The sequence below is a fragment of the Sinohyriopsis cumingii genome, chromosome 13, assembly GCF_028554795.1.
Source record: "Sinohyriopsis cumingii isolate HCF-2022 chromosome 13, ASM2855479v2, whole genome shotgun sequence".
Taxonomy (NCBI): Eukaryota; Metazoa; Mollusca; class Bivalvia; order Unionida; family Unionidae; genus Sinohyriopsis; species Sinohyriopsis cumingii.
This window is the reverse complement of record NC_142973.1, coordinates 30490859-30503031: the sequence shown is the minus strand read 5'-3', so window position 1 is coordinate 30503031 and position 12173 is coordinate 30490859. Positions and strand designations below refer to the sequence as shown.

General features: G+C 33.1%; 1 protein-coding gene across 1 annotated transcript in view; it reads right to left on the bottom strand.

Annotated features, from left to right (window-relative positions):
• The window catches only part of LOC149785132 (uncharacterized), a 181819-nt gene that overhangs the window by 12681 nt on the left and 156965 nt on the right, over positions 1 to 12173 (bottom strand). The window contains exons 62-66 of the mRNA XM_089978894.1: positions 11658 to 11808; positions 9754 to 9896; positions 6250 to 6341; positions 4295 to 4487; positions 1805 to 1916 (exon numbers count right to left, since the gene is read on the bottom strand). Coding sequence (XP_089835020.1) covers positions 1805 to 1916; positions 4295 to 4487; positions 6250 to 6341; positions 9754 to 9896; positions 11658 to 11808 — 691 coding nt within the window. The remainder of the gene's footprint in view (positions 1 to 1804; positions 1917 to 4294; positions 4488 to 6249; positions 6342 to 9753; positions 9897 to 11657; positions 11809 to 12173) is intronic.

Genomic DNA, 12173 nt, shown 5'->3' with positions numbered 1-12173 from the left:
AGCAAGGCAGCTGTTAGTACCATTTTTGTAAGTCTTTGGTATGACTCGGCCGGGGACCAAACCCACAACCTCCCACATCCGAGGCGGATGGTCTAACCACTAGGCTACCGGAGCGGTATATGCACAAAGTAAAAATGTTTAACATTAATATTAAACATAGTGTTACATATGCTTGTTTAAATTTATATTTGATTTAATTTATATTTGATTTAATTTATATTTGATTTAATTTGTGTTTGATTTGATTTGATTGTTTGTGGGTTTTGTAATCTTTTTATTTTCTTTACATGTCAATGTAATGTAATTTTGTTTACTAGGAATTTGATATTTTCTAGAAAATTCATTTTGACCCGAGTTTTAACTTTAGATACCTAATAATAGAAACACTTGTTTCCATAGTTCCTGGCCTTGATTGAAGGTCAAGTAAACAACTTTTTCTCGGAGTAAAATGATTGGTTCTTATCAAGGACATATAGGAGCCATATGACTTTTACGTGTAAACATGATCAAGTCATCCTCTATTTCACAATTAGGCATTTCCAAAATTGCAAAATGCTTAGTATTAATATTGATGTTTAGAGAGAGAGATCTGCTAGTCCGGGCTATCAAACACTTGATGTCAAGTTGTTTTCTTCTGTTGTGACCAGTATTGAAATATTGATGATTTTTAGTTTTAGAGTTATTTGTTAAATTTTATTCAGATTATTTGGGCTCTAAAAGATCAATTCATTTCTCTGGAAATATTATTGTGTTCATAAAGAGCTCTTGAACAAGGAATTTTCTTTTTAAAATTTTATTTGGATTTCCAAGAACAGAGATTAATTATTATGTTTCTACAAGGAACTGTAGACATCAACACAGTACAGGCTACAGCATACATCGTCACCTTCCATCTTGGATTCTTTATTGGGACTCAAACCTGGAATCATTGTAACATTTCAATATTAGGACTTTAAAAATTTTTATTCGTGGATTATTCTTGTATTATTTTTGGATTTGATTCTGGAAACCGTAAGTTCCCATATTTTTTTAATTTTGACAGTATTTTTCCAGGGAAAAAAACTATTTGTTATATTTTTCAAAGCTTGTTGTTTTCACTCTTTCTTGTGTTACCGTTTTTTCGAGCCTAAACACATAACAATAGTGTGTGATCTAACACATGGATGGACTGATTAACCAATTACTGTCTAGAGTTACTGCCAAAGCAGGCTCATTGAAAAGGGCCATATAAAAATTAAATATACATTTTTCAGCTCAATTAGGTTTTAAACAAAATACATATGAAAAAAATGATAGGTGAATATACACCAAATGACATATAAGTGATATGGTTCATAGAAAACTGATGTCCTCAAGTAAAAGGGTGATAATGATGTTTAAGGCATGATACAAGGATACTCAGCTATTTTGAAAAAGATCCATCCCTTATCAATAAAATAAATATGCACAAAAACTTAGATTTAAAATGATTCAGATATATCAGAGCCTTTAAAATATCAGAAAAGTGTTATTTTTCATAAAATATAGGTAATTTTTTAAAAAAATCCATAAACATGATAATTTTTTGAGTGTATATGCATAAAAGCATTGAAAATTTTATAATTCAAGGAAAGTTTCATATGTGGTTTAGTTTCCTAAAGGATATTTCACTATGAGGAAAATGTATCTTCACAAAAGCGCTACAAAATATCATTATGGTTTTGAGAATTTGAAAAAAATTTAATGACCATCAGTACTTGACCTGAATAAGATACAGATGAAAGTTAAACAAATTTGGATGGACTAATATTATAAATGTTAATACCTTCCATCAGGTGTTAACATCACTTCTCCTGGGACAGGTAACTGGGAAGGATTGATTTTATAAATTACTATGTCTCCCTCAGGATCATATGCTTTCAGGTCATACAGGACACCTTGAGAATAACAGAATACCATTACACATCCATAACATTATTAATATCCAAGTAAATAAATAAACTGAATAACACTAAATGAATCCAAATACTTATATGTATATTTAACATTTGTGTACAACATTTTGAAATTGTTCAATTGGGGGATAACAATTTAACTTGAGTTACAGGTGAGGATATCAATCATGTTTTTTTATTACAGCATTTTACAGGTAATATCTCACTAAATTTGATACTGAAACAACAGATATCTGTGAGTACATCTATCAATAAAATCTTAAAATCCTGAAAAACAAAATATTATTCCCATACTTAAACACCTTCAATTCACTTTCTGCGTGATTTTCATTTTCAATCTCCTTAAAACACAAATAATTTATGTAAATTAAAAATCCACAGGTTGAGAAGACAGCAGCTCATCATGATTTGCAAATCAAATGGTTCAATGTACTGAGTCTATCACATGTATGATCCATAGTTCCATGTTAATGAAAGTCAAGATGTCAGAAAGCGTGATTATCCATGACTATGTTGCAGGAAGATTCAATATGCCATGAAAGTGTGATTCTCCAAGGCTCAAATGGGAAGTCACTATGGGAAATAACTCTCCATGACTCTATATTACTGGGAGAGTCACCATATCATAAACTGTGATATTCAATGGTTCTGTGTTACTGGGAGAGTCAATATATCACAAGTTCTATTAGCATATTCCAAACTTGCCACTAATTTTGAAGTTCAACCCAAAACAGACTGAGATCTGCATTGCTAGGTGTGTTATAGTTAGAATATAAGCATCAATTTATTTAATGGATGTTTTTCCTAACCTCAGTTTTTTCCTTTGCAATAATTTATGACACTATGCACGTAAAACCAATATAAAAGACATAATATTGCTATTAAAAAACAGAATTTGCAAAAACAGAATGCCCAAAAATGCAATAGTGCCAAATATTGCTTGGAGATGGTACAGCAGGTGTAGTCTTTTAGTATGAGGGGTCAGGTTGCCACCTCCAGTGATAGTGGAATTTGTATGCTAGTGGGAGGTTAATGGGAAGACATGAGCCACATGGAACAGAACTACAGGTGGTGTTTGAGGTGGGAGAGAATGTGCAGACACAAGCCATCCACTCTCTATACTGACTGTTTGTAAATGAATGTTACCTGACCAATTCAGCACACACACACACACACACACACCTTTGTCTCTTATTGGCTGATTATTAAGTTTACAGTAACATTATGGGTGCATGTGTCTGCTAAACTGGCCCTGCATAAAAGGCTCCGACTGTCATCCATTCTTTGAGTAAAACTTCATTTAACTACATTAAATAACTACTGATTACCTACTTTCCGTCTGACATTCTCATGAGAATCAAATTCATCTGTGACCTTTCACTTGGTACCAAACATGTGGCCTATGTGCCGCATGCGGCCTGCCAAGCCATATCCTGTGGCCCACAAAATGATTGGCGTCACAAGGTGTCATGAGAGATAACAAAGGTGGTGCAGCTTATCAGGGTGGTTTGAGTTTGAGACCCATGATATAACGTATGTAATGTTGCCAGTGGATCCACATTTGATAGCCACTTGAAAACAGAATTATACAACTTGCACATTACACTTAAAACAACTGACATAATGTCTATTACATGGAAATTCTTTTTCTCAGATAAATAAAACAAGTCTCTCGAAAGGACTGATGCTCAAGTGGCTGCATGATTATTACACAGATGTTATTTGGTCTCAGAAAAACATAAAACAAAAATCATTCTCAGAAAAATAAGAAACAAACATCATTTTATAATTAAGGGGTGAATACCAAGAAGTCCTAATGTCTCAGCACCACTTTTCCAAATATGGTATCCAATAAAATGTAATTATTCCAAAATATTGTGGAAAGTTGTAAAGCTGCTACGAATAGAACTTATCGAAGTGAGGTTCCAAAGCTATCAAGTGTGTAATTAGTCAATGTCTCAAAGCAAATGATAGGACGATGACAATCAACTTGGGATTTAATTTTTTTATAAATGGTACTAAGATCTAGTCTATGCACACTATCCTGATCACATGGACTATTCATAACCTGGACACTTCATCATTGATATTGGCTTTACAAAAAGGGATAAAACAAATGAGGTTTACTAAAAAACAAATGTGCACAGCAAGGACTTGGCTACCAGAATTTGTGTGTCAAGCATTAGAAATACAAATTTGTTGCATGAATTTTGATGATCCAGGAAACCCTGATATGTTATCGTATGAACAGTAACTCTGAGATAATAAAGAAATCTGTATTGATACAACCTGCCAAAAATACATGCAATACATTCATATTAGGCATGCACTGAAAAGGCAATAAACTAAATTCAAGTTACCTTCATCTTCTTTTATAACAACATGAGTGGTGCAGTTTAAAACTGGTGCATCATTGACAATGCCAGCTTTCACTCTTGCTGTTGCAAACATTGTTTCCCTAGAGAACATGCCATGGTCTGTGGGAGATGTACCGGTATCATTTCGGAACCTTGCCTTGGTACCATTCTTATCTTGCAATCTTGTGTCACAAACCTAATCAAAGTAAGTAATTGGATGTAGAGGATTTAACAGCATATCATCAATACTGGCTACATATTGTCCATCAAAACTTACGTAAATATAACAAAATGGCACGCACAAAAAAATTGGAAGATAAATCCAACTAAATAAACATAAACATATATTACTTGGAGAAAACAGATGAAACAAGAAGCTGTCAAAATTATTTGATGTGTATATGAAAAAAGATAAAAGTAAATAAGAGTACAGAAAATGGCATTTACACATCCACCAGCATTTAAAAGTTCTCTGTGTAAGTACTATCAGGGCATGGTCAACTCTAAAGATTAATGACAAATGGATCTCAATGACCTGTATCTTTGGTCATGGCATGTGGCCTTAACTAAACTTTCTGTACAGAAACCATTATTTTCTTATCAGACTTATCATGACTGTGACCTCTGACCTCTAGAACAAAAATCTACATGGTTCTCTATGACCTTAAGTGAATGTCTTGCACAAAATCTGGTCAGGGAACTAACTATAGAATAAAGATATATTGCAAAACCTATTTTTCTTCCAGCCACAATGACACTGATGTTTCGACTCCAACATCAATAAACCTCTTCCATACCTTAAGTACAATCCCCCCATAAAATGTAGTCATAGTACCTGATTTGGAACCAAAATTAGTACGCAAAACAATTTTTTCGTACATTCACTGGGACTTGGACCTCTGAACTTTTCACCCCCAAATCGACAGGCTTCTTTCATACCAATTAGCAAGTCAGCCACAAACTGAGGTGTAGGTACATGCTCAAGAACTTATATTTTTGTGCTGAAACAATTTTTCTTTTTTCCGTCACACTATTTCTGACTTTGGGCATTTGATCCCAAAGTGACAGGTTTCTATCATAAAGTACAAGTAATCCAAAAACTTTGGTTCCTGTAAAGAAACTATTTTCCTTCATTCAGTTACAGTGATTTTGGACATTTAGCTTTAAACTCCAAATTTACAGGTTTCCTCCTCACCAAAAATGCAAGGTATCCACAAATGTTTGTCTACATATCTAATGCAGTTCTCATATTGTTGTCTAAAAACATTTTGCTTGTGTTTAGTCATAGTAACCTTGAACTTTCATTTTTAAAAATCTGAAATCAATGGAGTTCTTCCATATCTTAAAAGCAAACCATTCATGAAGTTTGGTAAAAGTATATAGTGGACATGGTTGAAAATATAGCATATGTTTCACGTTATTATATGGTTGGTGTAGAAAAATAAGAAAACCTTCAAGTATATGGTGAAAACCTGTTATATAAATCACATTCATTTAAATTGTCACATATTTTCCCTTGTGGTGTATCCTCATAAAGCTTCTTAATTGTGTAATAAGGAAAAACATCCAAACTGGTACACTCAACAACACTGTGCTCCATCTCATAGTGACAAAACCGGTATACACTCAACAACACTGTGCTCCATGCTCATCAGGCATTGCCAAGGCATGATGATGAGAAAAGTCAAGAAAATCAGATGTGCAAAAGTCGTACATGCAAAAGACCCTATGATATGTGATAATATGCAGATTAACTGTAATATGTAAATAAAGAATGAAAGTAATGCATCTTTTATTCTGATAATTTTTTATAGCATCTGTTAATGTTGTATTCAGTAGTATCCATGATGAAGGACAACAAAAACAATGGTACTGCTATTTATATCTGGCTGATAGTATTTAATGTTAATATTTCTTACCTTTAAATTAAATTCAGTACAAATATTAGTATTTGTTACCTTTACACTAGTTTTTCCAGTAGTAGAGTCTGCTGTATCTGTTTCATTGAGATCCTGACAGCTTCCACTTGATATCTGCCATAGCTGGGCATCTTAATATAAATAATTAAACTTTTTTAAAATTTCATGATTAAAAAAACCCATGTATTTTAAAATACCATAAGATCAACAAAATAACTTTGAATTACTTGTAACATGTTAATTCATGTCATAACTTAAAATATATATTAGTGTATATGCTATAGACATAATGAACTCACCTGCTGCATGTATGATTAACAGTTACATGAAACATGTCATCTTTTTCAAATTATTAAGATACACAAAACTTTAAAATTGGCTTGTACAAGAACAAAAGCATTGAATTAATGCTTCCATTGATATATGATAGGCTATGTCTTGTATTTTCTCCCAAAATGACAGGACAGAAACTATGTGATATAGTTTGAATATGTTATCACACACATGTACAATACTGTTTACTGTTCCAACTCTTCATAGAGAAAACCTTCGGACATCAAAGTGATAAATGGATTTGGAAACTTGAATGCCTCTATCAAAAGACTATATTGTATATTTAACACACGCAATAAGGGTCATTTAATGATACATAATTATGCCTATACACAAACAAAATCAAAATCCACCATTTCATGGTTCATAATCATGTAGGGAAGTATTTGAATATACTTTGATTTCTTGCTGTTAAACATAAAATAGCAGCTACTGACAAATGTATTATGAATGCTCAGAATCCTGAAATGTACTGCATGATATATAACAAAATATTTGGAAAATGTCTGCTTCATTCATTTCTATAGTAGGTTACATTATCATTAATAATGCCTTCCAAGTCAATTGTATTACATTACCATTAATAATGCCATCCAAGTCAATTTTATTATATTACCATTAATAATGCCATCCAAGTCAATTTTATTACATTACCATTAATAATGCCATCCAAGTCAATTTTATTACATTACCATTAATAATGCCAAGTCAATTTTAAGTGACATATTATATTAATAACAGACTCATAAGTTATTGTATCAAGATATGATGAAAGTAGAAGGGTAAATGTGACTCAAACATAAAATATTGACCTGTGTCCTTAAAGACAGAATGCCCACTGTGGTATGCCACATAAAAATTAGTGATGCAATGTAATTTCAAGTTTCATCCCTTCATCAAAGAAAAGCTCTAACATTGGAGATTGTTACAGAAAGTGAAATGTTAAATTTAAATTATGACACTGATCTTGAAGATTACATCCACAATGTGATATGCAACATACCTGCTAATGATGACATATATGTTTACCCAGACATTAACATTGAAGATTACATCCACAATGTGGTATGCAGCATGTCTGCTAATGAAAACATACATTTACCAAGATGCATTCACAAAATCTCTAAAGTAATAAAGTGGAAAAGAAAGTGCAAGTAAAACAAAATATTGAGCCATGGTTTTGAACAGAAAATAGTCCCCACAATGTAGATTGCATCACACCAACTAATGATGATGTGCAAGTATTCCAAATATCATCTCTTAATCTGAAATGATTTTAACATGATAGAACAGGAATGCATTATGGAAACATAAAATACTGTGCTGTGACCTTGACCTTAAGGAAAGGACCCCCAGTGTATTATTGTGTATTATTATGAAACACACCTTCTGGTGACGATGTACAAGTAAGCCATGTTTCATCACTTAGTCGCAAATTGCCTTATAGACAGAGAGCAGAAGGGAAAGTGTATGGAGACACAAAATACTGAACCATGGCTCTGACCTTAAAAACTGCACCCAAATGTGGTTCATAACACACCTCATAGTGATGATGTTCAAGCAAACCATGTTTTGTCCCTTTCTCTCAGATGACTTTAAATTCAATAACAAGGAGAAAGTGTTAAGTAAATGTAAAATAACTTTGACTAAAATCCATGATTCACCCTATAGTGATGATGTGTAAGTATACCATATTTCATCCATTAATCTCGAACACTTTTAAAGTCAAACAGTGGAAGGGAAAGTTTCATGGAAATGTTAAGCTGGAATTTGACAAAGAAAACAACACTCCCAAATGTGACATTTCACATGCCTTGTGATGATGTAAAAGCATACCAAGTTTCAACCTGCAATGACTTTAACATTATGTAGTGGAAGTGTAAAAATGTAAAATATTGAGCTGAACCTTCTAGTGATGATGTATGCAAAGTTTTATCTCCTAATCTTAAATGTTTTTAAAGTCAGGAAGCTAAAGAATAAAGAGTGACTAATGTGTAAATATTTTAGCTGTGACCCTGACCTTGAAAACAATACCCACAATGTGCTATGCCTTCTAGTGATGAAGTACAAGTAAACTACGACCATTTCTAACTTTCAAACAGTTATAAAATGTGAGTACACATGTTAAGCCATGAATCTGAGCTTGTATATAAGCCCCCCCACCCCATGTGGTATATGAGACCCCCTCATGTGGTATATTTCACACCTTCTAATAACTGTGCCTAAATATACCAAGTCTGATTCCTTTATTTCAAACAGCTTCAAAGTCAAAGACTGAAAAGTAAAGTGTTATTCAAATGTAAATATTGAGCTTTGGCCTTGACTTTAAAAAATTCACCTCCCATTTGTGGTACACAACACACCTGTTAGTGATGATGTATAAGTATACAAAAGGGTTTTAAAATTACAGAGCATAAGGGAATGCGATAAAGGTGAAAAACATTTACCTGTGACCTTGACGACTGCACCCCAAGTGTAATATTTGACACCTGATAGTGATGGTGTAAAAAAGGAAAGTGTACCATGTTATTACTTAATCAGAAATAGCTATGAAGTTATAGAGATGAAGGGAAGGTGTAATGAAAATACGAATCTTGATCATTGAAACATTGACTTTGAACATAGCACCCCAATGTGGTATGTGACACCTTGTAGTGATTACATAAAAGTGTGCAGTGTTGCATCTCTCAATTTCAAACAGCTTTAAAGTTATATAGTAGATTGGGAAGTGTAATGAAAACATGAATTATTGATCTATGACACTGCCGATGATGTGTTATGAAGCCATGTAATGTCCCCTAATCTTAAATGGCGTTAAATTACAGATTGGAAGGGTAAATGAGATGTAAGCGTACAATATTGAACTTTGCATCTAGTCCTGAAGACAGGACTTCAAATTAATCTGTAATACACCCACTAGTGATGCTTATCTCAAAGACCCTTAAATTTATAAAGCAGAAGAGAACATGTGATGCCAACATAAAATATCAAGCCATGGCTTTGACATCAAAAGATAGCATACCCAATATGGTATGCAACACACCTTCTGATGAGGATTTATAAGTAGGTCAATATCATACCTTAATCTCAGTGGGATTAAGGTTACAGAGAAGAAAATGAAAGTGTGATGGACAGATAGAAACATTGGTATCTGCTCTCCCCCTCCCTTTTCTTCAAAAGGCTGGGGACCAAAAATATAAACTTTTGTACCTGGGTTCCAGTGAAGCAATGTAATGTCACTGTCATCTCCTGAAATATTGGCATTGGAATTATCAAATGTAATAGCTAATGGCCCTGGCAGAGACATGTGGCCAACAGGAACCACAGTGAAAACTGTGTAAATCTCCTTTAGTCTGAAATTAGACAAGAAAGAGTCACAGCAACATGATGGAAAAAAATGTCAAAAAGTCAATGAATGTAACATCAAATGACACATGAAAAAATTACAATGGAAAGGGAGTTATTTTATTGTTACATTTGATGAAGATATTTATGAGCAGTCCATTTACATCCATCATATGTGCAGATATGAAAAGAACATTATAGAAAAATAAAAAGATCTTAATTGTACAGATTGTAATTAGCATTATTCAATAAGTAGCAATTATAATTATTTATTAATGTCTAATATGAACATACCACACTATAACAACTACCAGCAGTTTGTTGTAACTTTTTGCCACCCTTCAGCCAAAATACATTACAAATATCTTTATTTTCTGTTTCACTTATAGTCCCCCAACATGCCATGCAAAATACGAAGTCCAACTCTGTGATTCTCCATTAAGCCATACATGTATTGTATCAAATAACTCTGTGATTCTCCATTAAGCCATACATGTATTTTATCAAATAACTCTGTGATTCTCCATTAAGCCATACATGTATTGTATCAAATAACTCTGTGATTCTCCATTAAGCCATACATGTATTGTATCAAATAACTCTGTGATTCTCCATTAAGCCATACATGTATTGTATCAAATAACTCCTCTTCCACTATTTTAGACTAAGACTTCATACCTGTAGATTTTATCAATTGGTTTGTCATTGCACATAACTGTCTTAGAATTTTGCTAGAAATCAGATAAAATCCTGAATGTCAGTGCTAATGTGGTGCAAGGACTAAATAGCTGCAAGAAGAGATGGGATTTTGCTTCTTTTCTCTATTTTCTGTACTATAGCTAGCCAGTGTTGCACCTAGAATCCCAAGGGTAGGGAACACCGTGTCCCCTACTTTCCAATTTGGCAGGCAAGACATTGTGCTCCACACAACATTTTAAAGGGACACAGGAAAAATGAGTTGACTCCTGCTTATTGCAATAAATGTTCTCTGTTGTGCTCAAGTAATTCATGAAAACATTAAAATGTTTGAATATCTGGTCAACCTGAAATGAGGTGTACCACTGAATATTCTATTCCAGATCATGCCCTCATTTGATTTTAATATTTACTCATTATCTATAAACATTTATTATAATAAAACCCCTTTTTTCTTAATTACTTTTCAAGTTAATAAATCAATCACTAACTGACAATATGTGTAGTTGCATACATTTTTTAGTCTCTGCTGTCATTAATACAACCTAAAAATAAATTAAATCTTCCTTTAAGTTGTTAGAGTGTCTTTAACCTCAAAAGTACATTGTACTTGAAGGCAACAAAGAAAATTTACATTGTAACAGACAACTACTACACAATAATGAATATTTTCATTGCAAGATATATTGCTTTGAAATGAATATTTGACATAGGACAAAAATTCCCAGAACCCCATGAGTCTGCACTCAAAGTGAAACACTGCTAAAAAAAAAAATGTCAAATTGAACATGTTCATTTTCTGTATACACATGTATTAGTCTGTATATAGATATGATCAGAAGAAGTCAAATTATTAAAATTAATTTTGTACTTGTGTGAGAATTAGGTATTTATGCCCTTTTTGCCTTCCTCAGCACCCCTATTATTTTCAGTTCAAGCTGGAATACTGCTGCGCAAAATGTTTGCCTATAATCTTGTGAAATACATTATGATTTGCTCCATTAATATGTGTAAATATTGTGATTGTTAAGAATAGATGAAGCCTTTCTTCATAGGACAAGATGGGTACATACCTCCTCGCTAGCTTTCTTTCCACTAAATCCATGGTGTCATTTGGATTTACAATGTAGGGCACAAAGTCCATTGATGCATCAGATCTGTACTGAGTGGTCAAATCTTCATTTTCAAGAATAGCCGTAATGAGGCTCTGACCTGGATTAAGGCCTGAAAATCAATGGATGAAAAAGTTACCTAAACAATGTCCTATGGAATGCAATTCCTCACCTGCCAACAGCATTATCAATATGTGACTACTCCTGAAAATAATATATACTAGTATTATGATCTACCACTTGCATGATTTGTCTTTCACAAGTTTAAAACAAAATACTAACATTGCTATTATGAATGCTGCTGGTGCTAAAATGATACCTTTGTCTCATCCTGTGAAAACATGGGTAAGACACTAACTGTTGTCACTGTTGTAATTTCTGTAACCAGTTACTGGTAGCATATCCTTCTTTAAGTAGCTTGGAAAAGTCAATATATGTACTTGATAAAACAATGCATGTAAATATTTAGTACTAAAT